The sequence below is a fragment of the Prinia subflava genome, chromosome Z (assembly GCF_021018805.1).
Source record: "Prinia subflava isolate CZ2003 ecotype Zambia chromosome Z, Cam_Psub_1.2, whole genome shotgun sequence".
Taxonomy (NCBI): domain Eukaryota; kingdom Metazoa; phylum Chordata; class Aves; order Passeriformes; family Cisticolidae; genus Prinia; species Prinia subflava.
This window is the reverse complement of record NC_086283.1, coordinates 65,573,124-65,600,388: the sequence shown is the minus strand read 5'-3', so window position 1 is coordinate 65,600,388 and position 27,265 is coordinate 65,573,124. Positions and strand designations below refer to the sequence as shown.

Here is a 27,265-nt window from a genome sequence, read left to right as displayed (position 1 = left end):
ACAGGGCTTGAGAGCTGTCCCAACGTGGCTAGCAACATATCAGGATTGTTTTGCTCCTCCTAAATCTTTTGATGGAACTACTGAAAATTTTACCTCAGAGCAGTATATTTCCCTGCACAGAAGCCTTGCAAACAAAAGAAGACTTTTCTGAATTAGTGTTTGCTCCCCATGTCTTTTAGCCTCTTGTTTACAGTGGTTACAGTGTCCTATTCCAAAAGCCTATGCTTGTGGGACTGGAAACTGACACTTCAGAGTATTACTGTAATCTCACCAATCCTGGTATTTAGTGAATAGACTAAAAATCGGTCTCCAGAATTATTCAATTTTGAAAACAGTTGATAGGACTAGCATGGGTTAGTGCCTGCTCCTCCAAGAAGTACAGTGTGTTTCTGTTTCCCGCTTTGGATTGCTTAAGTTTCACATGCAAAAGCATCCTAGGAGGTTCAGCCTAGCGGAGAAAATTCAGGAGGGAATGTGTAAACTGATGACAATCTGATGACAGAGGGGAGTTACACGATTGTAGAAAACATAAACGCATTTAAAATAATATGCCTGAGCAAACATTTATGCCATGATCCTGCATATTTCCATCTCCAACATCTCTTACACAAAGTTTCTTGCAATCATGTTGCCCAGATTTTTATGACAAATTTCTGTTTTAGAGACTTGTTTACAGCTTTTTCAGTTCTTCTTTCTACGTTGTTCCTAACGTGCTATGAATACTCTGTGAGGGGATCTTTGGTATAATTTTGGTGTGAAAACAGTTACTTTTTCTCTCAGAAGAGTGGCACAAAAGTGCAGGAACAGCTTTGGCAAAGAAGCCACAGCCTGGTCCTTCGTGTTTCATATGCGAAAGAAGAAGGGGAAAACACTGATTCTTCTTGGAGCTCCCAAGATGAGGTGACATTTCTTGGTTGGTGGGAAACCCGCATGTGCACTCACCATGCATCTGCCTCCAGCAACTGGGCCAGAAGTCATTCTATGTTCTGTATATCCCTCTGGCTGTTCCTCTTGTGGTTTGACCAGCTTTCCTCCCAAGACCCTGCAAGTGTCATCTGCTGCTTGTTTGTGTAGGCTGTGTCTCCGCTAGAGGGGGGGGTGCCAATATTGCTGTAGCGGGAAACTTTGAGGATTTGGTCACTTATGGTGCTTTACTCTTCCTTCTCACCTGGCAGTGTTGCTCACTGGACTGAATATTCTTGGAAGAAGGCTGCTGCAAGTCTGAGGGCAGCAGCTGACCAAGTTGTAGGCTTTGGGTTTCTCCAAAACACTGCCCATTCTGCCAGCATATAGTGCATTTTTATAGAGAGTCACAGGATGATTTGGGTTGGAAAAGGCTCCCAAGGCCCTGCTACAGGCAGGAACACCTTCCACTAGACCAGGTTGCTCAAAGCATTGTGCAGCATAACTTTGAACAGTTCCAGGGATTGAGGTATCCACAGCTTCTCTGGGCAACCTGTTCCAGTGTCTCATGACTCACAGTAAATGATTTATTCTTAATATTCAATGATATATACCCTCTTTCTGGGTCAGTTACCCCCTGTCCTATCACTACATACCCTTGTCCCTTTCCAGCTTTTTTTATAAGCCTTCTTTAGGTACTATAAGGTGCTATAAGGTCTTTCCAGAACTTTGACTTCTCCAGGCTGAGCAACCCCACCCTCAGCCTGTCTTCATAAGAGAGGTGTTTCAGCCCTCTGATCATTTCTACGGCCCCCTCTGCACTCACTCTTTTTTCTGTTCAGAGATCCAGAGCTGGATGCAATAGTCCAGGTGGGATCTCCTGAGAGTGGAGAAGAGGGGAAATGTAAGGTTGGCTGACCTTAGTGTAAGAGAGGCTCTTCAGTAGCAGGAGGCTGAAAATCAGGCCTGGCATGCCTAAGTGGGCTGTGTCAGGGATGAGAGTAGCTGTGCATGGGCCTCAGGCTTTAGTGTCATGGACACAGCTGGTGTGAGCAATTGTGGGATGCCTAAAAAATCTGGTTTGTGGGTGGATTTCAGTACATTCTCCTTTTGTGGCCTGGATCCCTTGAACTTTTTAGTTTATTTGTGCGGTCACAAAAAGAGTCTTAGCGGTTCCCAAGTAATGCTTTATGGCTTACGCTTTTGTTACAAAACTGTCTGAAGGAGGCTTTGAAGTGCGTATGTGTTTAAAGTTTGTACCCATGCTAAATGTGCACCAAGTTCTAACAGAAGAGCTGGAGGCAAACTACTAGTTGGTTTTCATTTTCTTTTTTCTTTGAGAATAATCCATGGATATTCAGTTGTGCTTTTGTCCAATAGAATTGTTTTTTTGCCTTTCTTACTCTTTAAAAGAGATGTAAAAGGAGTTTATCTAAAAAATGGTGAGGCAGACTAGATAGTGCTTGGACTAGATAGTGCTGGGACACTAACCTTTCTGTCATCATATGTGTTAGAAGATAAGGGGGTTTTGTTTTGTTCTGGTTTTACATCAACTCCATTCTGCCTCTTGGATTTCTGTTTTCACTTGAATTTGTGGCATCTCTCAAATAATTCTGATTGAAATATTTGTTGTTTCTGTTGGGCATTTTATATATTGAGGACCTAGTCAGAGAAGCTGTATAATCACTGAAGTATGGTGTGAATTTACAACAGCCTACTTAATTCATATGACCTCTTGTATGCACCGAGAGCTTGTCTGCTAAACACAACTCATAGTTAATCCAAGTCAATTCTTAAAGTGAATTAGTCAAGCTGTGAGCTAATACTCTGTATTTACCTGCTTGTTCAGATAAGCAGCAACTTAAGTTGCTTTAAACTTGATGATTGAAAGGGGAAGGGTCGGAGGGAAAGGTGGTGAAGTCTGGTGTTTTCTTCCTATCTCTCCTTTCAGCGCATATTTCAGTAGTGCTTTGCATTTATAAATATTGAATTCATAGAATGATCAGCATAAGCTTCCCCAGGCCAAAACCCAGTACTATGATGCAGTTCTCTACCAAGCATCTCTGACAGCTGCTGCTGCTGTTCCCAGGGTATTCTGGGGAGTGTGCTGCTTCTCGATCATCCATAAAAACCGTTCCACAAAAAGTCCAACCAATTGAGTTGGCATACTGAAGACAGCAGGGAGCATGATGCAGACTATAAGGACTAGGAAGCCCTGTCGACCTCTGCCAAGAAATTAGTAACCAGCCCCAATTTTACATCAGGGATTCACAAATTCTGGGTGTATTGTTCTGAGCACACCAGATACTTGCATGATGGAGTAGAAGTAATTACCTTCATTTGTCAACATCAGGATTTTTGTTGTCTTGAGCTACTGGGTTTGCTCCCCCTTCATTTTGACAAGATCAAAGGTAAGATCTTATTTCTGGGTCACTGCTGTCCATCAGATAAGTTTGTTTGTGGCCTTGGGAAAGAGCAGTGACATGAGAATAGGGAATTTAAATCCTGTCATTAAGAGAATTCTTTCTTATTGTTAACTCTAAGTTCTTTAAAACTTCTTTCAGGATAACTTTGCAAAATACAGCACTGCAGAAAGTGTCTGCAGAACAGTCAGTTGAACCAATGCAGATCTTGCATAAATATTTCTGAAGGAGCCTGACTGTTATTTCTGGTTTGAGGGGTTGATAAATAGTTCCTGTGTCTGCTTTGGTGGTGACTTGAACCACATTAAGTTATTGCCTTCTTTAATATATTTAAATCTTCAATGTATTTTCAGGAGTGGGGGGAATAAGTGGAAAATTTCTATTTCAGATAAAGTAAATTAAACTCCTGTTTGTGTATCATTGGTCATGGTGCATGTAGATCTATATTGAGATGATGCCTTTGTAATTTGGGATCTGGGGTTTGGCCTGCTTGACTGTGAACTTCTTTGGCTTCAGCATTTCCTGGTCATTGTACTGTGTGGTGGTTTATTCTGCCTGAAGATTGAACATCTGTTTTGTGGATGTGGGGTAAAAAGGAAGTATTCATTTTAAGGCTGGCCCCCCTCAAAGCTGCTTAGAGAATTGTGACATTTTGTTATCATCCAGATGGTTTTTTTATCTAGCAAAAGGATATTGCCTGAATGTTTAAGTACAAACTTTTTTTTAGAAGAGTGTCTGCCTATTACTGCTTTTCTGAGTTTAAAAGAAAAGGTGGGGTTTACAAATGGAGTCACTGTTGCTGATCCATGCAAGTCTTGAATTGTATATTGCTTTGTTATTTCTTATTGGAAACTAATACTATTTTTTTTCTAAGTTGTTTAGAAGATAAAGTTCTTGTTGCTTTTTCTGCTGGGGAGTGATAGTTGGAGAAAAGCGTCCCATTTCCTGACATGGTGATTTATACATTGCTAGAACCATAATCATAAAATGTCTTGGAAGGGACCTTAAAGATCATCTAGTTCCAGGCTGGCTGCCATGGACAGGGGCACTTTCCCTAGACCAGGTTGCTCAAAGCCCCATCCAACCTGACCTTAAACACTTCCAACGATTGGGCATCCACACCTTCCCTGGGCAACCTGTGCCAGTGTCTTACCACCCTCACAGTAAAGGACTTCTTCCCAACATCAAATCTAAAGCTCCTCTCTGTTGGTTTGAAGCCATTTCCCCTTGTCCTGTCTCTACATGTTCGTGTCAAAAGTCCCTCTCTGTGTTTCTTGCAGGGTCCCTTCAGGTACTGGTAGGCTGCAATTAGGTCACCCTGCAGCCTTCTCTTTTCCAGGCTGAACAATCCCAATTCCCTCAGACTTTTCCTATAGGAGAGGTGCTCCATCACTCCAAACATCTTGGTGGCCTTTTCTGGACTCAGTCTAACAGGTCCATGTCCTTCCTGAGCTGGGACCCCAGACCTGGATGCAGTGCTCCAGGTGGAGCAGAATGCTCTCTGTCCCTTGCTGCCCACCCTGCTTTGGATGCAGCCCAGGACACATTTGGCCTTCTGGGCTGTGAGTGCTCATGGCCACCACCAGCAACCCCCAGTCCTTCTCACAGGGCTTCTCTTGATTTGTTCATTCCCTGGCCTGGGGACTGATACTGGGAGTGCCCTGACCCAGATGCTGCACCTTGCCACTGGCCTTGTTTAACCTCATGAGATTCCCATGGGCTCATTTCTCAAACTTGTCCAGGTCCCCCTGGATGGTATCCCTCCATTAGGTGTGTCAACAGCACCAATGACCTTGGTGTCATCTGCAAATTTGCTAAGGGTCCACTCTATCCCTGTGGCTATGTCATTAATAAAGTTGATACAAAAGTCTTTGTCCACTGTTTTCTTCTTTAATTATATTGATTACTAAGCAAAATAGTCATGAGAATGTATTTAGAGCTAAATTCTGTCCACTACCCTTTCAATTCCAGTGTTCAGAATAATTTTAATGAGCATCTTCTTGTTCTGTCACTCTCTTTTTCTTTTTTTTTCTTTTTTTTTTTTAAATAATAGAAGAGGACAAAAGCACGAGCCATACTTGATTCTTTTGTACACACATGTGCACTTAATGCTGGCAACAGTTAATAATGTATCTTAAATGATGAGCTATCCATGGTTTACTTTGAACTTTTCTGCCTCTTAGTTGACTACATCAAATTTCATGTCTGTCAGTAGAAATAAACAAATTTAAAAGAGTTTCAGAAACTGTTTTGAAATTACTTCTTTTGTTAGATTACTTCTTACCGATTAGAAGTAATCGGTACTAGAGGTGTCAGTGTGATGAAAGTGTATTTTGAAAATACAGTCGTATGACAGCAGCTTCATTGTGTTTGTGCCATGAGAGAACAGCTGTATTGTAGTGACTTGTTTGCATAAACCTGAGCAGATGGGCATTATTCTCCCGGAGTTGGTGTCTAGCTGCATTTTTCCTATTTATTTTCTTGCGATTCTGGAAGACTAAAGCAGTGATATAATGTTGAAATCAAGTGATTGCATGAATTATTATTCTGGAGTCTTCCTAGATCATGTTGCTTTTACTCAAAATGCAAAAATTAAAAATTCACTTTCAGAGATACCTTAGCAATAAAAATACTTACTAATTAAAAAACAGTGTAGAGCTGCTGCTACAGTTGTTTCTTGAAGATGGTGCTGTGGCTAATAGAGCTGTTTTAAAGCAATTTTTGTGTGTTTGGTGGGATTATTTTACATTGGCCTGTTCATTGTGTTGAAGAGGCTCCTAATACATCCCAAGAGACATGCGTCTACCAGCCAACATCCCTTGCATTCAGGCAGGTGCTCACTCTTTTCCCCCAGAGAGTGGGAAGAGATTCTCCAGCCTTAATGAGTGGCAAAGGAACAATCATCTCCAAGCAATTCCCAGCAAGGGAGCACTTTCAGAAGTCATTAGGTGAAGCTAGGTAATGACTGAAATAATTCCAGGGTTGCTGGATAGTAATGGGAAGACAAACCTGAGGTGCCAGCTTCAAAGAGGAAATGAGAAAACTGAGGAAGCCATGCAGATTTTTTTTGAGTTTTCAGACAAAACTCAGCCTTTCAGAGAAGTAGGAGGCTTCAAGTGAAAATGAGATATCATTTTGGGTTTAAAAAACAGCAACAAAATGCTCCCCAAGAGATGGGTGTGGAATAGAGACAATATGGAAATAATCAGGAAAGGAGGTTTAGCGAGTGAGAGAATTGCACAGGATGGTGCAAACTGACCTAGGTCAGGGAAGTATGGAAAGGATTCTGGAAAAAGACAACTATATAAAATAAGTGGAAGTTTTATCTGACTGCAAATGAGATTAAGTGCCTCAATCTTTAGCAGAGAAAAAGCTATCGTGTATTTAGAAAGGAATATGATTCAGTTTTGGAGAGAAAAGTCATTACAGTTTTAGCAAGAAAAAAGCTAAGATGTTAATAGAAAATTAGGAGTGTGTCTCTTCTTTTTTTTTTCCTCTTTATTTTGGTAAATTCCTTTTCACCAGTGTGCAGAGAAACCTGATGTGTTGCTGTATCCCTCGTGGATTAGCCTGCTGCTGATGTGAGTCCAGTTTGTATAATAACTGACAGGACTTAGGGTGAACGTGTTCATGATTTCACAGGTTACAATGTCAAACCCTATGGGTTTGTCCTTTCAAAGTATGCTTTCTGTCACTTAATAAAATGTGACATTTTCTTCTCCCTCCAAAAAACCAAAAAAACCCACTAACTCCAAGGCAAAAACAATTCCTGAAAGAACATCTTGTAATTTTGGGAACAATCTACTCACTTAAGATCATTTGGGGCTGAACCTCAGAGCAGGTAAAGGAGAAAGGTAAACATGTGTAGTTTAATTACAGGCTCTTGAACTGCCTGCCCTTTGGTGGAACCCAGTGCATGATGGTGGTCGATCTATTTTTGTCATCCTCAGAAGGCAAATTAGAGTGGCATATGGAAAAGATTTCCCTGCACGATAAAAGCTTGAGGTTATTATACTCTCAACTGGTTTATTTGGTTATTTTCATTGAAATCTGGGTCTTCAAGAGAGGTTTTTGTCCTTTTATATGTTCAAATTGCTTTTCTGCTTTTGTTTGGGGGTGTGGGCAGGATCTTCCACCTTTCCTTGGTGGGATCACTGTGAAGGTATCTTTGCTGAACCATGTTCTTTGTGACAGCCTATTATTTCTCTGAGGGAGTGCAACTGCATGATGGTACTATTTTATTGTTGGAAATTAATTCAGTGCATGATAAATTATTAGCTGGCAGATAGCTCCCTAATCTTACAGGGGGGAAAAAGGACAGTTTCACACAACACTCCCTCTGGCAGAGTTCATGAAACTATTTAGCATGGTTAAGGGGGCTCCACCTGGGGCATCTTTGCTGAATTTGCAGGCTCTAGTCTGTCATGGGAAGCCTTAGCAGCAATCTTATAGTACTTGTATTAGTGAGGCCAGAACAATGATCTTCCTCAAATTAGCCACAGAGCTTCTATTCAAAAAGGTTTGACTGATGTAATTATTTTTTTTGTTTGGAGCACAGACTGCACTGTGAATGCAAATGACTTAGATTTGAGACCTTTGTGGAACCTTGTGTTGTGGAAGAGTCCTACTGAATCTAAGGGAAGTTTTTAAAATTTTTATGGGAATAAATTTCTGCCTCAGACTGCTACTGAAATCTTCATCTTTTTTCCTTACCTAAGAAAGGCTAACAGCTGAATTTTGAAAGTAAAGACTGAGGTAATGCAAACTGGAAGCCTCTTTAAGTCCCACGAAGTTGCAAAGTTCCCTGCAGCAGCACCTTTGAAGTGTAGAGGTGTGATTTGGTGGAAGGCAGGATGGTAGATAGGAAACTTAAGTTTCTTCTTCTTTTTTTTTTTTTTCTGGTTAGGAATATACTTTGGGACGTCTGCATTTTAGTTTGACCTTTAAGTGAGCTCTCATGTTTGTTTTGTTTGCTTTCATTTGTTTTTTTTTTTTGTTGGATCCTTTTCAGGTACCTGGGCATCTTGAAGTTAAATTTTCCAAGATGTTGTCTGTTATTTTGTTTTGGTTTGCTTAGATAAAAGCTGAGTGCTCTGGCCAGCTGATGCTGTTTCAGTAAAGCAATCTGCAACCTGATACACAGCTAAACATGCTGCTGTCCTGTTTTTAACGCTGTTCATGGCTAAAGGTGTCCGTTGCACTTAATATTACACTGAATGTGTGCCTTGGCTGACAAACTGCAATCAAAGCAGGCATCATACCAACACAAAAGTAGATGTATTACATCGAACCATAGTGGTAATAAAATCCCTGACTCTTTGTTGTATCTTTGTAACACTGAATCACTTCCAAGACAATTGTTCAGGGCATGGTCGTTCTGAAGGGGCAGCAGTGATGTAGGCATTACCTGTTTTGACATGTTCGGTGGTTGGGTTTGATCTGTAATTGGGAGAGATTTTTGTCCTGTTTTTCTGGTTGTCAAAGTCCTGAGTGCTCAGATTACAGAAAGCAAAGAAAAAATAAATCCTACACATACACACACACACACACACACAAAACCAACCAGAAAAACCCCAAAACAAACAAAGAACCAAGCCACAACAACAACAACAAAAACACGCCCAACCCTGAGAACAGCCATAAACAGATTATGTGCGTGGGATAAAAGGAAGGTGGTTTTTAATGACCAGAAGAGCATACTGCCATTTTTGTGATTTGATCTGCTTGGCTGTCCATGCCATTTTACCCTGGCGTCCCCTGAAATTTTGAGATGGGTCAGGTGGCATGCTGGAGATCAAGTGCTGGGTAGTGATGGCACTTGCTGTCTGGTGGTCTCGCTGGAGGCTGTTCTGTTCTCTCTCAGTGCCTAGGCAGGAGGCTGTCTCAGCTGGCCTCACTGACAGCCCTCCTGTGATCCGTCCCCGATGCACAGGACATCCTGTGACTGCAGCTCTGGATGTGCTTCTGCAGATCGTCTACAAAATATTGTGCTACATACAGCCAAAGAGTGAGGTCAGGAGAGAGGGTTTAGTACCAACAAGTTCTGAGGTTTGGGCCAACCAACTCAACTATCCCTTGAAGTTTCCAGTTTATTTATTATTGATAAGTCATTTATTGATGGCAGTGAAACATTTAAAACAGTCCATTATTCTTGTTGCAGGTCTCCTTCCCTCCTTTCCAAGTCTTAATGATATTTTGTTTAGCCAGTTCCTATGTTTTTCCTTTTTCGTGTCAGGTTGGAAAATGATCCTTTTTAATAGTTGCTCTGGATATGTTTGTGCTGAAACAGAGCAATGCTTCATCAGAAGGAGTTCTGTGAGCAGAAGTGGTCTGAATAGAAATTGATGCTGTTGGATTAACATTCTCAGGCTGTGAAAGGAAATTCTGATCTCTTAAAAAATATCTGCAAGGAATTGACATTTAATGTCAAAGTGAATTAATTATGGACAACTGCAAAGAAATTATGAGGTCCATAGGGGATTCCTCCACAGGGACAGGAATTTGATGGAAAAATATTTCAAGATATAAATTGATCTCCAGTCGTGGTTTTGGTAAATATATGCACTGTGTTTTGAGGATGAGGTAATATTTATATAAGCATCTTTTATTCTGTATAGTTATTGGCTGTCTTCAGTGCATATGTAAGAGGTTTTACCCCTATATAGCATGCTAGTCCAACAGCAGCATGAAGAAGTCACCTTGTTTCCTGTGAGGGTCTCAGTTTCTTCTGCAGAAGTGAACAAATAAGCTCAGTTTGGTTGTACCTTCCGTCTGTCTTTGATTTTTATTCTTAAACCTAAAAGTCTGGCCAATATCTTAGGGCTGGTTGTAACTGTTATGCAACTTTTGTCACTCTTGATACTGGAAAAGGGCAGAGTCAGGTATGTTTTACTCTGGGGTTTTGTTTTGTTTTGTTTTTATTTCAATATTTGCAAGGTAGAGATTTCCAATGTTGTGTCTTAACCTTTTCATATGTTAGCAAATTCCATTCTATTTTTTTAGACAGTGAGTTAGACTCAAGAAATGTCTGGCTTTACTGGCAGGGACTGTTTTCAGGGAGGTTGATGGTGCAGCCAGCACAGGAAACATGGTGAACTTGTCCCTCGTTTTTGGCACTCCCTTCCCAGACTTCCATGACCCCTCAGTAATACTTCACAAATCCATTTTCACAGTGAATTTATTAGTTCTTATGAAGAGCTTCCAAATGGGCAAAAAGCTGTAGCTCTGTAGTGTTTTCAAGCAGTCCAGCTAGTCATCAGAAACAGCAGACAGGAAAGCTTTGTGGGTGGACATATTCGCAGAACTGGTCTTCACTGGGGCGATGGAGGTGTTGCATGTGATGTAGGAACAGGTGTAACTTGTGTAATTTTGTTGGTAGTTGTACCAGTTTGATAGCAAACCACTGAGAGGTTCCAAGTCAGATCTACAATTTAATAGGAAAATTGAGATAAAGGCAGAAAACACTGGCTTAAGCTAGAGTCAGAATACAACCTGACACCTGGTTGTCAGGGCAGTGATAGCAGTCCAGTTAAATGGTGGATGTGGTTCTGTTGAAGTGGTGCTCCTGTGGTAAAGTCTGGTCCTTCTCCAGTGGTGGTTGTCGAGCTCTGGGAATCCAGTGGTAGATGCTCTAGTGTTCTGTTCTTCAGATTATATCCAGGTAGGAATGCTTGGTTCCTCCCCCTAGGCAGAGCATCTCACAATAAGATGATGTAATTTTATGTCATGCAGTGAGACCTTTATGGCCCATGAGCAGAAGATATCTATTGAAGGGAGTTATCAGGGATATGTCATGGAAGAGGTAAAGAACACTATCACACCTGGTTTTAACAGCATATGAAAATGGTAATAGAATACTTACTTTGGTTGCATCTTACATTGTAACTTAAGACAGTAGCTGGTCTGAAGGTGTGCTGATTAGTTGCAGTCACCACTATTGAACGCATTTAATCAATGTTATGTACAAGATCTAGTTCAGTACTCATTGCCATGGTAATAGATAGTGGATGTGATGACATTCTTTGTCCTGCTTTCTGGAAAAAGGTGTCAGGTAATAGCCCCAGTAATAGGTAATAAATGATACCAATCCATGTGCAGAATTTGCTCTGTTAAATATGTGTATTCAAACACACCCTATCATCAAAGTTTAACCAGGACTGTTAATTTTGTGCTAGCTTCCAAACTGCTAGTGCATCTGCTGAGGCAAGAGAAATTATAGTCTCTTTGCTGAGACATCAGAAATTTGATGGGGGAGATGGTGGGGAGTCTCATTAAATGGATAAAATTTGCTCACTGTTGTTCAGAATGCTTTGGTGGTGTCCTGATTTTTGGTGAAGTGAGATCAAGGGATCTGCCCAGGAAATTCAGCTTTTAGGAGTAAAATGACAAGATAGACATTGTCAGTTTCCAGTGGATGAAATCAGCAAAATAGCAGCTATGTACCCACCAGCCAGCAAGAAGGAAACACAGACTTTTTTAAGAATTGTGGCTTTTTTGGAGGATCCATATTCCAGAGTAGAGTCAGATTGTAAGCCCTCTCTATCAGGTGACATGGAAGAAGAATGATTTTGAGTGGAATACTGAACAACAACAAGCTTTTGGAAAAATTAAACAATAGATTGTTCATACAGCCCTTGGGCCAGTCGGGATGGAATGGGATGTAAGAGTGTGATCTACACCGCAGCCAGGGAGGATGGACCTTCCTGGAGTCTCTCGCAAGAAGTGCCTGGAGAGACTCAAGGACAACCCCTGGGGTTCTGAAGTCAGCGATACAAAGGATCCAAGGCTCGTACACCCTGGCTGAAAAAGCATATCTTGCACCTTATGAAGGGGATCATTCTGCTTCTGAAGTGACTGGCACCAAAGTATAGGTCCTCTTGGCATCCTATCTGCCCAGTGCTGGGCTGGATATTCAAAGGGAAAGTCCCTTTCACACTTCAGGTCACTGATGTTACAACACTGATGGAGTTGTGCTTGATCACACAGCAAGCTCAAATAGGAAATCCAAATCACCAGAAGTCATCATGGACTGGTACAAAAGCAAAAATTTCAGGTTATGATCAGAGGAGGAGGAGGTAGTGGTGTTGTGGGCTGAGGAGGTCTTACCATATAATCAGCTACCTGAAAATGAGAAGCTATATTGTCTCTTTACAGACAGTTTGTGCCATATCTTAGGGATATGTCAAAAAAGAAAAGCTGCTGTATGGACTCCTATATGGCAAGTTACAAAGCCATTGATGGAGAAGTTGGATCAAGTTAGTTGCAGAGCTTAAAGCTGCCCAGCTGGCTTTGGATATTGCTGAATGAGGGAAGTGGCCAGCGCTCTACCTCTGCACTGACTTGTGGATGGTGGTAAAAGCTCTGTGGGGATGGCTGGAACGATGGAAAATAGACAATTGGCAGCATAGAGGGAAACACATCTGGACTTCTGAACTTGTGGCAAGACATCTTTGCCTGGATAGGTGAATTGCTGTAAAAGTGTGCTGTAGATGCATATGCACCCAAGAGTCAGGCTTATGAAGGGCGTTGCAACAGCAGACAGATGGATTAACTGCCAGGGCTGAAGTGTATTGGGTGGATCTGGACTGGAAACAAGAATCACTTCTGGCTCAGTGGGCCCATGATGCCTCTGATCATCAGAGAAGAGATGCAACACACAGATGGGCTTGTGATCTAGGGGTGGATCTAACCATGGAAGTATCTCCCAGGTTATCCATGACTGCGAGACGTGTGCTGAGATAAAGCAGACCGAGAGTGAAGCTCCTATGGTATGGTGGGAGGTGGTCTAAATATAAGTCTAAATATGGGGAAGCCTGGCAGATTGACTACATCACCCTTCCCCAAACCCGCCAAGGCAAGCGCTACGTGCTGACCATGGTGGAAGCCACCACTGGATGGCTGGAAACCTACCCTGTGCCTCACGCTACTGCCAGGAACACCATCCTGAGCCTGGAAAAGCAAGTCCTGTGGAGACATGGCACCCCTGAGAGAATCGAGTCAGACAATGGGACCCGTTTCAAAAATAGACACCTGGCCCAGAGAGCACAGGATTGAGTGGGTTTATGATAGTCTATGCACCTGTCTCTTCGAAAATTGAACAGTGCGATGGACTGCCAAAAACCACATTGAAAGCAATAGGTAGTGGGACCTTCAAACATTGGGATCTATATTTAGCAAAGGCCACCTGGTTAGTTAACACATTGTTAGAGGCTCCAAAATTTGAGCTGGCCCTGCCCAATCCAAACCTCCATATACATGTAGAAGGGGATAAAGTCGCTACAATGCATATGAGAAATCTGTAAGGGAAGTTCTGATAGTATTGCCTCAAAAAAACCCATCCATGGGATTGTTTTTGTTCAAGGACCTGTGGTGGGTAATGCAGAGGGATGGGGAAACATGGTGTGTTTGCATTTTGGGTGAGAAGAGTCTGTCATGTTAAATTAAATAATACTGGTTGCTGAATGACACTGCCACTGTATGCCATAACTACCAAGGACAATGAGTATGCATGCTCCAGATACACCAGCTGTGAGCTCCTGGTAGAGCCCACAGTTGTGGACTAAACGAACACAACAGACATCTTGGAGGGATGGCCACTGGCTATGGAAATTATATCTGTGTTTGTGTGTATCTGTATATGTATGTGTGTAAAGTTGGAAGGTGTAGGACTGGGACATGATGTAGATGGCGTAGAATAAGGGGTGCACAGTGCTTGTTTTTTGGCCAGGACAGAGTTAATTTTCTCACAGTAGCCATGGGAGGTCAGAGCCTGGAGCCCTGTGCCTAGGTGGTTGTTCTGTGCTATGCACATCACCACAGGGGACTGGAAGTAAGGGAATCTTGCTTCCAAGAAAGGTGGGGGCGGGGAGGCTCACAGTTGGGAAGAAAGACATGGGCACAGAGCATGGTTCATTGTCTCAGGGGCAGCATGGCACCAGGTCAGTCTTTGAGCACTTCTGCATGTAAATCACCTTCTTTATGTGTACTTAATATTATTAATATTGTTGCTGTTACTGTTCATATTCTTATCTCATTGCTGTTCCCAGTAAATTCTTCTTATCTCAGTTTGAGACAGCAGAAAAATGCTTGTTATGTTTACTGTCACTTCGACAAGTAGCAAAATGAAATGCTAGGCAGGACGAGTCATTGTTGTTGCTCTTCTCTGGATGACATTCATTTTTCTTTGTGACTGGTAAGGCTGCCATGGTGGGTTGATGCATTTATTTGTGAGCTGAATGAACTAATTGCAAGCAGGATTGTTTAGTGAAGGCTGCCAGAGATGAGCGATGCCAAATTAATACTTTCAGATGGCAAAATTTCAGATGTGACATCTGGAATTGTGACATTTGTGTGAGACCTTTTTCTTACTTTCTCACCTTTTTTACATGGTGTTCAAATGTTTTATTTTCTTTGAGTTTACAGGACGTATCCATCTGGGATCAATTAGTACTTTACACTGTAAGCTGAACAGACTTCAGAATTTTTTTCTTATTTTATCAGAGTTTTTTTCTTTATGATGCTCCCTAGTAAAAATGTTTGTTTCCTCTCCTTTTTGTATGACAGACAGGATTCTAAGCATACTTTTGGTTTTGATTTAGACAGCATTTCCTAAAGTCAGCTTCAACTGTAATTTTTTCCCACCTTCCTTATCCAAAAGTGGCAGCATTTCAGGATTAAGAGGAAACATATTAAAAGAAAATAACAGTGACACGCTGTAAAGTTGGTGCAGTGAAGCTGGTGCTTTTAAAAAGACCATGAGAAGAACAGAAAAAAAGAGTCTTCTGAGATCATGTTTGAGTTGCAGTTGCAATAGGTCACAAGACGCTGATGATGTACGTTGGTTGAGGATTTTCAGGCTGTTCATAGAGTTTTACTGAAAATCACTGTCAAATTGCAGAAACTTCTCTAAGTCAGAGTTCCAAGTTGATGCTGTTTCCCTCATCTGGCCATAGAAAAAACAGTGAATTTCAAAAAATTAGTTCAACTCTCATTTTTGAAAGAAAACAGGAGGCCTGAAGGTTACGTTTGTTCTTTTACTTTTGAGAACTATCTTGGAGAGATGCTACGTCTCCATTTTCTGCCCTGCCCATGAGTATAGCAGAAGAAAATTGGAGCAGGGAGTGGAAAGAATGAAAGGTTACTAGCAAGAACTGAGTAGGAAAGATTAGGGGTCACTGGAAAGCTATATAAAGATGGAAAAAGTGATCCTAGAGCTTGGAAGATGAGACAGCTACGTGTGACGTAAGGCATGTGGGGATGTGTTGAAATGTGAAGCAGGCATTTCAAGATGATGCTTTTTAAGAAGGAGGAATAATTTCCACAGTGGCGTGCAAAGGCCGAGTTTAAATTAACAAGACAGGAAAAAAAAGACATAACTGAATCAGAAAAGCATGTGGAGCATAACTTTCCTACAACACTTATCTGTTCTTTCTTGGCTTGGTAAATATTGTCTTTGGAAAAATGAACTTATGGCCAGGAAAGATACTGGCTTTGTCTGTGTAACTATAGCATGGTCTCAGTTTGAAAAATACCACTGAAGTTTGGAGTAATTTTTGGAATGTTTATTGGATGCTGATTACACTTTGCACGAGTAGACTTCTGCCATGACTTGCAGAATAGGAAGTGATTGGTGAGGACAGAAATAGGTATCTCTCCAAAATCCTTTCTATGGTGACTAATTTGTGGGTTGTGTTGTACATGTCTAGTCTCACTAAAGGAAAAAGCCAACAGGAGTCTTAATCTAGAATTTTTTAAGGGGATTAATATCTTGGACGTTTACAGGAGGTTTTCCCCTCCACCTTTTTGTTTGTTTTCTTTTCACACAAGAGTAGAAAAACAAAAGAACATATCTGTGGAAGCTGGACTGCCCTTGATAAACATGATAGCTATGGAGATAACTTCATTAAATTGAATCTATTTAATCAATCTATTGATTAAATCTTACAGTTCGGTATATTTGTGTACTGCAAATCTATGACTCCCTGGAAAAAATGGGTGTCATATTTTTAAGTCATAATATGTAAGTTGGTTTTCTTAACAAAAAAGAAAAGTTCATATGATCACTGAACTGAGGGAATAAATGTATCCTGAATTCCAGCAAGTAATTCTATGAATATTATTTTGTGGGGATTTTCTTTTTTCTTTTGTTGTGGTGGGAACAGAATTCAAAAGCTCTGTAGGTGACTATACGTCCTTGCAAAAGAAAAGCAGTCGCATTAGCCTTCTTGCTGATTTCTGTTTGTGTCAGTCTAGTTGTGTTTGTGTTTCCTGTTCTGGATCAAATTCCAGTATGCCTTTTGAAACTTTTCCTGAAAATCTGTTGTGAGTGGTCGTGTCAGCAAGTGGGGCTGCACAAACTCAGACTGGTTTTGCAGCAGCCCAGGGTCTTGGTTGTTGACTGCCTACCCAGTTCTCTTGATATTCTCACAGGTTTTCTTTCTTTCTTTCCTGTTAGGAGTAAATATCAGTATGACTAGATTCTGAGGAAGGGCTTTTGTGTTCCTACCAAGAGCTTGCTGGTGCAGAGGAACAGTGCAAGGACAGCAGGGGCATTTTGAGCTACCATGGACATCCCCACCGATTTGGTGCCGTCATCCATGATGTCCCAGCCTGAGGTGATTGAGGTGAGTAGACCACGATGAAACTCCAGCAGATAACTGATTAAACCTCTTTCCTGTTTTCTCATTGAATCCTAGCTTTTTCTTCTCTCTCATTTTCAGTCGTCAGGGGAATTTTCTGGAAATACTACAGTAAAGACACTCATCACTTACTAAGAGTGTTGTTATACTTTGATACGTGACATTGCTATGTTATGGTACTATTTGCAGAAGAAAATCTATGGCAAAATACTATCTTTTTGACTTCGTGCAAGTGACCACTGCACTACAGCTTGATTTTTACTGTGTTTAATAAATACAAAATAGAGGCTGTAATGTGGATAAATTGGAATAATACCAAAGGAAATTTCAGGTTCAGTATTCTTATTCAGTATCAGAAAAGTTTTAAGTGAAAAGCAATAGTAAAATTAATAACACATTTAGCATTACTAACACACTAATATTGCTTTCATGAAACCACTGTGTGTTGCAGACTCATTTATAAAAGTGATTTCTTAGCTTCTTGTGCTGAACACCAAGTACTTGAGTATTCTGATAAAGTAAAAACTACAAACAGAAAAGGAGATGCTCATAACAGTCAAGATTTCATTTCAGAAAAGCATTTTCCAAGTCTTTTTGATTTCACAGAGACCCAAGTGCCTGTTACAAGTTAAAACATTTAAGGATGTATCTTTTACTGAGAAAGGCACCACAATAATTAAGATAGATATCAGAAAATTTGATATTCAATGTTTATTTAGCTTGGTTTTTTTGTTATTCTTGTTTGCTGTAGATTGTTTGGCTCAGGAGACTATAACTCTCATAAATAGGCTCTGAGAAGTGCCATATTTCAAAGATCCTTAGACTCTATGAATTTAGAAAAAAAACATGTCCGCTACTGCGTGATGATGTGATACGAGCTAAATCCAAAGTCTGCTTTTGAGAGACTTCCTAGCACTACTCTTCCTCCTGTGTTTCAAATGGAGAACTAGTGTATTTTTGTTGCTTTTTGAGTCTCTGTTAAGGTTCCAGAAGGATTTTGGTTTTTTATAGCACAGCAGAGCACCTGGTAGGAGGTGAATGCTGCACACTTGGGTCCCAGGCTGCATAGCTACTGCCAGACTCCTCTCCCTTTGTGGGGAAAGGTTCCTGCAGGCCATCACCATACATTTACACCCCTGTCTTGGTGGATTGCCTCTTCAGAGCCTTCTTTATGTATTAGTGTTGACCTTGGCTGAGCACCAACTGCCCATCAAGCTGCTCTATCAATCCGCTTCCCAGTGGAACAGGGAAGAGAAAAATAATTTGGAAGACAACTCTGAGGCTGACATAAGGCAGTTTACTGAAGCAAAAGAGTGAAAGTTTGTGTGTCTGTATAAGCTAAGGGAAAAATAAATTAATGACCTTCCCATCTGTGAGTGATGCTCAGCCACTTTCTGGGAAGCCAGGCTTCAGCATGTGGAGCAGCTGCTCTGGAAGGCAAACACTGTAAAATTACTAATGCCTCCCATTCCTCCTCCTGACCTCCCTCAGCTTTTGTGTCTGAGCTGACACCATGTGCTATGGAATATTGCTTTGGTCAGTTTGGCTCAGCTGGCCTGGTTGTGTCCTCTCCCAGGATCTTGCCCACCCCCAGCCCCCTTGATGGAGGGAGGAATGTTGGAGAGGCAGAGCTGATGCTGTGTCAGTGCTGCTCAGCAATGGCCAAAACACTGGTGTGTTACCAGCACCTTTCCAACTATCGATGCAAAGCGCAGCAGCTTGTGGGGCTCTCATAGGGGAATAGGCTCCTGCTCAGCCAGACCAAATATAATCTCCACCCCTTATTCCTTACCATTTATTTTACACTCAGATGCCACATAATTCACATATCTTCTGACTGTTCCTTTGTATTTATTTCTCATGACTGGAACCCCTTCTTACCCACATATACAACTCAAACTCTACATCCTTAAACCATCACTCTACCAAAGATACATTTTCATTAACTACTGTTTCCTGCTCTTTCTCAGATAGATATTAGTTTCCAGTTTCATGGGCTTCCTTTATCCCTCCAGATCTCCTGTCCATCGGGAGGAGTGGTCAGGACAGGAGAAGTGTATACTTGTTCACTGGGCACCAACACCTGCCCAGCCTGGACTGCCATCACATTCTCCTTGCAACTCATAAAATTCATTCTTAATCAATTCATGTCACTCCTGCTACTTTACTTCTTGCAACATACAACTTACACTACAGCATATTTTACCCCAGGATTAAACCTCCTTGAGGCAGACACCATGTCTCCCCATCCTTCTGCATTCCCCACCAAGCCATTACCCACCAAGTACTCCTAGGTCCATGGGCGAACGCAATCCCACAAATGGGTTTGCCTTAGTGGGAGGAAAAACCCACACTGACTACCCCAGCCACTTCCCTGTGTAGTGCAGGGATTGTATCTCCTCCCACAGTCCGAAGGGATTTTGTTTGGGCAGGACCAGGGCATTCAGCAGATGCCCTAGTGTTAACCAGCCAAATGGCTTCTGCTAAATTTGCATCCCAGTGCTTCCATGCCCCGTTACCTAGCACTCTTAACATGGTCTTCAGCGGTCCGTGACACCTCTGAATCTTCCCAGAGGCTCGTGGGTGATAAGGGATGTGATATATCCACACAATGGGGTGTTTCTTTGCCCAAGACTTCATGAGGTTATTTTGAAAATGAGTTCCATTGTCTGATTTGATTCCCTCTGGTGTACCATGTCGCTGCAAAATGTGTCTTCCAAGGCCTGAGAGGGTCTCCCAAGCAGTGGCAATGGTTTGTAGAGTATGTTTCCAGACAGACATTTGTTACCTCTACTGTGGTGAGTATGTAGCTCTTGCTTTGGTGTATTTTTGGCAGTGGTCCAATGGAGTCAATTTGCCAACCCTCACCATATCGGAAACCCAGCCAGGCACCATCCTCTATTCCAAGGAGATTTCACTCACGTTTGCTTGACTGCAGCATGTTTCATATTTGTTTGTATCAAGGGATTGTTGTTCAGGCCTTCTCAAAAGGTAAATAAGAGCAGCTGTAGTGTGAGAATGAGCTGAAGAAAAGCTGTCACTTGTAAAGAACTTGATGATCAGCATTGTCACCTTTCTGTTGTGTTGAATAAATGTACATATCCTGTGTCTGCAGGGAGTTTTCACAGAATAAATTCTGCCTGGATTTATATCATTAGTCCAAAGACTAGAAATAAAGAGATGATTCTGGTCACTGATGAGTAATCTAGAGGTCTCCCTCCGCACTCAAGTTTTAGAAACTGTGCTTCAAGGATATTTGACTTGAGAGGCAAAAAGAAATGACAACAAGAAGAAAAGACTGGTATCTCAGTGTAGGAGATTATGGTAGAAAAACACCAATTTCCTATCCTCGTGTTGTAAAAATAGGTTCAAAATTGGTATCTGTATGAGAAGACTGAAATGCTTGCATGAATTCCCACAGATTTCAGTAGATCACTGTGGATATGACAGTTGATAAAAGTCTTCAATTATATATAAAAGAATAACATCTCCAGACAATCCTCTGGGAGCCATCTTAGAGTAAGGGAGACCTTTATAACAGACAAGGACATAGTCAGATATATATGTAAAGAGACAATTGCTAGATTAAATATTGAAGTATAGCACTTTTTATACTTTGGCTGGATAGGCTTTTGCCTTTCATGTTTGGAATGAATTTTTGAATGCAGTTTAGAAAACAATATTGATTTTTTTTTTTCTCCAGAGGACATTACGTTGCCCTTTGAAATTGAGGAGATGCCACATTGTGCTGCAGAAGTAATTTAGAGATTGGTGTTTTAAGGAAGGATTTTTTTTAAAACTTGGAAGTAACCTTGCATGCCTTTTACATGAGCTAGATGGCATCTTAGTTGCAAAAATAAGAGTTTTGCTACTTTACTTTAAATTTTTTTATTTTTGTAATCCTCATCTTTAAATTTCCTTTGCATTGCCAGCATAGTTGGCTTCCTTCACATTAGGTCGATTTATACTCAGAAGTATAGACTATCTATTTTGTATACCTAGAAATGTATATGCATATGTGCTTATACATTGCAGTAATAAATACTCCTCTGCTTATCATCAGTCCTTGAACTGCACCAGGCAAACAAGCTTACTTCCCCTGGGTGAGAACCTCAGAGACCTCAACAAGGTCCTTTTTTTAAGCCAGAGCTCCTTCTGAGAGGTTTTTGCTTGGACTGCAATCTTACAGCTGCTCATTGTGGCACCACAATAAGAGAAGGTCCTGTTAATTTAGTGGCAAATTGTATTTTCCCAAGATTTATACTCTGAGTCAGGTAGCAAAAGGCTCACATCCTAAAACAGTTTTCAAAAGTCACTTCTGGGTACCAGATGTGAAATTGCTAATACTGTCTTAAATATTCTTGTGGCTAGTGTGTCAACATAGGACCTGTTTCTGGTGCTTTGCTACAACCCTCTGTTGGGGTTGTAGCACATTTGCCTCAGTCACGTTTTTTCATTCCCTCCCAATGCACTAATTTATTCAAATCTCCCCGGTCTTTTCCACCCCTGTTGTCTTGCTACCAGACACAAGAAGTGGTGATTAGGAGTGCAGGCATCCTGGTCATGTGTGAATATGAAAGATGAGTTTCAAGGTAGTTTACCTGTTTGTAGCTGTGATCTGAAATAGAAAATAGTTAGAGGACAGCATTCACAACATGAAGTGAATGAAGTCAAAGATGTCAATGAAACAACAACAAAAAAATCCCAAATATGCTTTCAGCTTTTTGCCACAAGACTTCATTGTAAGGAAAAAAAGATGTCAAATTAATCACAATTTAGTGATTTCTTATTAGATAAGCTGTTCTGTTCTGTTTTTAAAGAGAGAGAAATAAAACATAACAGAACTTTTTGATTTTTAATTTGGAGATATTTTGTATACATGTTATGACTTCTTACCTCAAATATGGATAAGTAAAATAATCTCATAGAAACCTGACTAGTCTGATAATGCATTAAACAAATAATTCTGTAAGATGCATTTAGCATCCCAGAGGACTTTGCTGTTTGCCAAAAAAAAAGAAACATCACAAGTGGTGACCCATACTGATGAAAGTATTCTCTGAAGTGATTAGTGGTTTCTCTCTTTTTTAATGGCATGAGATGTATTCTGTTGTAAAAGCTTTGAAGAAATAATGATTTGAGCTCCAGTTACTTAATGAACCAGGGACTTCCAACAGTGCCTCAGAAATGCTTGAAACAAGAAAACAACAAATTCATCATTCTCTCTTTGCTTTTGCCAGCAGTGGATCCTACCAGCCAAATACTAGAATCAAATGAGTACATTTAAATAACTGCCTTGCAGCTGTTCCAAAGAGAAATCCGGAGCAGTTTCCATTAGAATGACCTTTCATGGCCAGAGCCAAAAACCATGTCTCCCACTCTGTGCCCTTGAAAACATCCCTATTTTCTCCCTGTTCTGTTTGAATTGAAGTGGAAGAGATTTAAGCTATCATTGCCACAGAATGGTTATCCTTCTCATAATATGCTTGAGAACAGGCTGCTGTGGGCTGGCACAGCTGCTGTCACTCCTTTCCCCAGTGAAGTGTCACACAATTTGCATTTTGGATTTGGTGCCCAAGTTTCTGCACTCAGCAAGTGTGTGGATTTTTTTATCTCCCTTGAGCTGAAGAAACAAATTAGCCTTGTTACCAAAACAGGCCTCTGGTTGTGGTAAATTCAGCAAACAAGAGAACAAAAGGAAATGGTGAGTCTGGAAAAAACAAATTGCTATTAGAAGTATATCCACCCAGTTACAGACATCATAGGGAAAAACTAAAAATACCAGTACACTTTTCTAAAAAGTTACTTTACTAGATGAGATTACTGGAGGTTCAAAATACACCTCCATTCTTTTTTTAAGTAGACGAATACTGCCTTAAAGACAACAGCTCAATAATGTGTTAGTTATACAGACTCCATTGTTTCTGAAGCACCGAGACAGAGATTTTTCTATATTCTTTTTATATATTTCACAAATATTTCAATATATTAAAGCAAAATAAACACAAATTGTTTAACATATATTTAATGAAAAAAATGTATATACAATAAGAATAGTCTTCTTATTTCCATCTGTAAATCTCTGTTTCCAGTCCCAGAATGACACTTGCTACGCTCATTGACATAAGCATTTTTGCTTGTAGGCTAAAGTCTCCCAAGTGCTCACTTTGCTGGTTTGCTTGGTGAAGAGCAATGGGAGGTGTGCCCTGGAGGTGGAAGCAGCCCTAGTGTAGCCCACAGCATTTTTTCAGCATAAAATTGCAATCTTTGAGCTGCTGTAGCCAGTAATTAACTCCCATCTTGGTTTACTAACTGGGCCTAAAGGATGCATGTTATAAATCATTATGCATAAAACTCAGCTAGGAGGTTATAGGTGCAGGGGTTTTTTCCCCTCTGACTGCTTCCACTCTGGCTTCTGAAGTGCACGGATAGGACTCTGTGTGCTTCACCTATCTCCAGAAAACCCCTCCCAAGGTGGGGGTATTTGATAAGGGTCTGTCCTGCACTGCACTGATCCTCACAGCAGCATTCAGGGACTCACAGCAGTTTGGATTTCTGTCTGTGATGTTCAGGTTGAGGGTAAGGCAGATGGGCAACTGGGGGCGAACTGAGCAAGATATTGGAGCAGCCCAATCAGCATCATGGCAAGACATTTTCTGAAGGCATAAGAGGTGGAATATTTCAGTCACTAAGTGAGATAGTGGAATATAATTGTCTTCTACGTCTCTCACAAAGTGTTGAGCCTGTGCCCGTGTTCGGCTAGTGTTTGTGAAGCTCAACTTGCCATGAAAGCTATCCCAAAGGAAAGAAGTTTCAAGAGCTTTGCAGAGGCCATTTCTATACTTTGGGCTTAAGTACCAAATTTGGACTCACTATGCTGTACCTGCTCCACAGCAAATTATTTTAGTTTTGCAGTATCTCCACATTACAGTGAGGCTCTCCCTTTGAAAGGAGCTGGGAAGGCAGAGATGATGTGGCAGAGAAAAAATAAATTCTTAGTAATCAACATTTATAGGCCGTTCTAGGAATGTAAGTGAGGGTGTGATAATGTAGAATTGTGCCCTGATTCTAACAGTTTTCATTTCCTCCTCTACTGGAAAACTTTCCTGTGAGCATTTATGTAGTACTTCTTGTGACAGACAAAGCTTATGTGAAAATGCTGGATCTGTGGAAAAGGAGCAACAATACAACAGTGTGTGAATTGCTGGCTAAGTTGTGGATGGATGAGGTCACTCTACTCTGTCCTTTTTTTTCTTTTTTTTTAATTCTTCTAGATTTAATTTCTTAAATTCTCTTTTGCTTGCAGAATTTTGGAAGGTCAACAACGTCCCTGGTTTTATGGCCATGCTGTGAAGGTCATAATCATAGTTAATCAATGGGATCTGTGTCACTTGTGAATTATACCTTCTAAGAGTGAAACTCTTTTCATACTGTTGCTGGTGACTGAGTCTCTTTACTACACTGAGTGCTTAGATATGTTGAGCAGCATTTCCAGGTATAAACTACAGGATACAGAGAATTTCTCAGTTTGATTTCTAGTCTTTGGGACATTTGTCAGCTCTGAAACTCTGTAGTAATACAGTCTGCTACAAAAGCATCCTAAAATTATTGGATGCACTAACTGGTGCCACATGATCCTTAAGTAACTTTATGCTTTAGGATGTTTTAATAGCATTAAAGGGATCCCCTTGCAGAGATATTAATTTTCTCCTGTCTTGTCAGCTTTGTGAAGGGCAAAATGAATCTAGTGAAATGAAGTAACCTGCTGTGACAGAACCACCCCATCTTATCATACAGGTTTATCCTTAAGTCAGTTGAATGGTTACTTTGGGAGATGCAATTCTGAAGAGGAGGAGCCATTCTATGTTGGGGATGGGGTTTCATACTTGCACTGCAGATGAAAAATATGTCTGTGCTTAAGGCTATAGTGGATCAGGACCCTTGTCTTGTGAGTTCATGATTTTTTTTACTTCTCCTTTTATCTTTAAAGGAGACACATCTTTTCCACGTTATTTTAAAGCTTTTCTTTCATGTTCTGCAGCTTGAAAGGTAGTCTATGTTTTTCATTAGGTAATGGACAACCGTTTTTTCATTTTTTTTTTTTTCCTCATCTGTTACAACTTTACTTTTGTAAACCCCATGTTTAGCAGTTTTGGCTTCACTAAGTATTTACATATTGATTCAATTATGCCTATACTTACTTGCTTATCCTTATTTTAAAGCTATTCTTAATTTATACACTTCTTTGGGGATTTTGAAGTTGGTAATTCTCTGAAGTTTTTCAGCCTGACTTCTGGTACATTGGTAAACTTAAGCTATTTACCTAAGCTGAAAGCAGTGGTTCTGATTGGATTTCCATTCACTGCTGCACTAAATGTAAAGATATTAGACAGATATTATGGTTTTGTAGTCTTAGTTTACCACACCAGTATTAGAAAAATGAATTGCTTTTCATCTCCTCTGTATTCTAGGTAAGAAAACAGCAACATGTGGAGGTTAATTCAGCAAAAGACAAAAAAGAGAGGGGCAGAGTGTATTTGGGATGTTTAGGGTTAAAATATTTTTAAGAGATTTCCTGGATATGGACTCCTTTTTTCTGGCTTACAAGTCTGAAAAGTGCTGCAAAAGTCAGACCTTAGTATTCAAAGAATGTTCTGCTCTGTTTCTCTCAACAAGAGATAGATGCACCCCCAGTGCATGGGTACTGGGGGTGGGGAGATGTGGCCTGCCTTTTTTGTTTCATGGATCAAGAAATTCTCCAAACGCTGAGATTGCAGAGGGGTTTGTAAAGTGATCATCTTCCCCTCAGGCACTTTGTGCTAATTCATGCTTTGTTTAGGCAGGATCAATCCATACTATTTCAAAACGTCTGGATTTTTTTTCCACCCCAAGCATCTCTCCACTCACAGCCCTCACCAGGTGAGCTGTCATTCACCATGCAGCTGGCAGGATCCAGAGATCCCGTCTCACCTTCTGCTCCAGGCAGCCAGTGTGTTCTTCCCTCCAGTCTCTACCCCAGGAGGGGCAGGTAGTAGTGGGCTGCTCTCCCAAGGACATCCAATGGTCAAGCTGCTGTGCATCCAAATCCTCACCCTGTTCTTTAGGGTGTGATACAGAGGTGGGGCAGAAGCAAGATGAATCAGGCACAAAACATGGGAAGGTTTACGTGAGCTCTTCCCAGTGGTGCCCCTGTGGTGTGATCCCTTACAACCAGAGGAGAGGAGAGACAACCAGGCAGATAATGCCTGAAAAGGCCACTGCCAAGGTCAATTGAATGACTAATTGCTGAAGAAGAGTGAGCTTTGTTTATTAAGTCCAAGTACCAAATTTCCTGATCTGTCTGCACTGTGCTGTGGTTATAGCTATGTCTCATGACATTAAGAGAATTAATTCCATGTACTTGTGATCTTTAATTTGGGACAACTGTGTCTTAGGTCATCTTTGTATGGTGAGGGGAGACTTGGCTTTTAGCCTGCTTTTGCTCCATTTTTCTTTATCTGTCTTGTTGGTTTATAACTCAGTGTTTACTTCTTCCACACAGATGCATCCTAGAGGTTTAGTTAACACGGGCAATTTGCAGCTCGGTGTGTTTTAAACTTGTGTTGAGATACGCTGAATGGATGAGGTAAATCTCTGCTCACCACACATCTGGCTTACACAGGCAGTGAAACACACTGAGTGAAACTTCAGGAAATTAAAATATAAACTTCCCTGCCCCTTTTCCTGCGGGGCAGGAGAGGGGATGGGGTCTGCCTGCTTGCAAATGCCTTTGTGATGTGTTAACCCTTTGAGTACTGAGAGATACAGTGCATTTCTCTCCTGCTTGAGCCTTTCCAGTCAGCATTACAGCTAAATGTGATGCCTTGGGATTTTTATATTTGTGACCTGGGAGGTCAAGACTTTCCTTTAAGATATACACTTGCATCCGAGAAACTGATTATCTGGAAGTCCCCTGTTTGAACTTTTGCCAGCAAACGATCTCATCTGCTTCTCCTCTTTCCCATGCTGGGGGGGGGAGGGTGGCGAGGGAGGTGTGTCTGAAAAGATTACTTTTACAGGAGATCCCAGGTTTTAGATTAGACTGCCGTAAAAACAAAACTTCTCCAAAATCCATTACATTCTGATAAATGAACATAGCACTTTGCATTTTTATCTTCAAAATGAGAGAAGCAGCAAGTGAGCCTCGTGCTTACCTCTGAGATTTCTCAAGTGTTGTCCTCCTTTTAAATCGAACAAGTCTGGCACTGTAGAATTTTACCTCCTCTTATGTGTGTGTGTATATTCCACCTTGGCTGGCATTTT

The 27,265-nt window shown here is 41.0% G+C and overlaps 1 protein-coding gene across 2 annotated transcripts in view; it reads left to right on the top strand.

The window, feature by feature from the left end:
* Positions 1-27,265, top strand: part of LPAR1 (lysophosphatidic acid receptor 1) — a 72,094-nt gene that overhangs the window by 7,908 nt on the left and 36,921 nt on the right. For both annotated transcript variants that reach the window (XM_063422057.1, XM_063422058.1), the window contains exon 2: positions 16,780-16,948. In XM_063422057.1, the coding sequence (XP_063278127.1) occupies positions 16,889-16,948 (60 nt within the window). In that variant the 5' untranslated portion in view covers positions 16,780-16,888. The remainder of the gene's footprint in view (positions 1-16,779; positions 16,949-27,265) is intronic.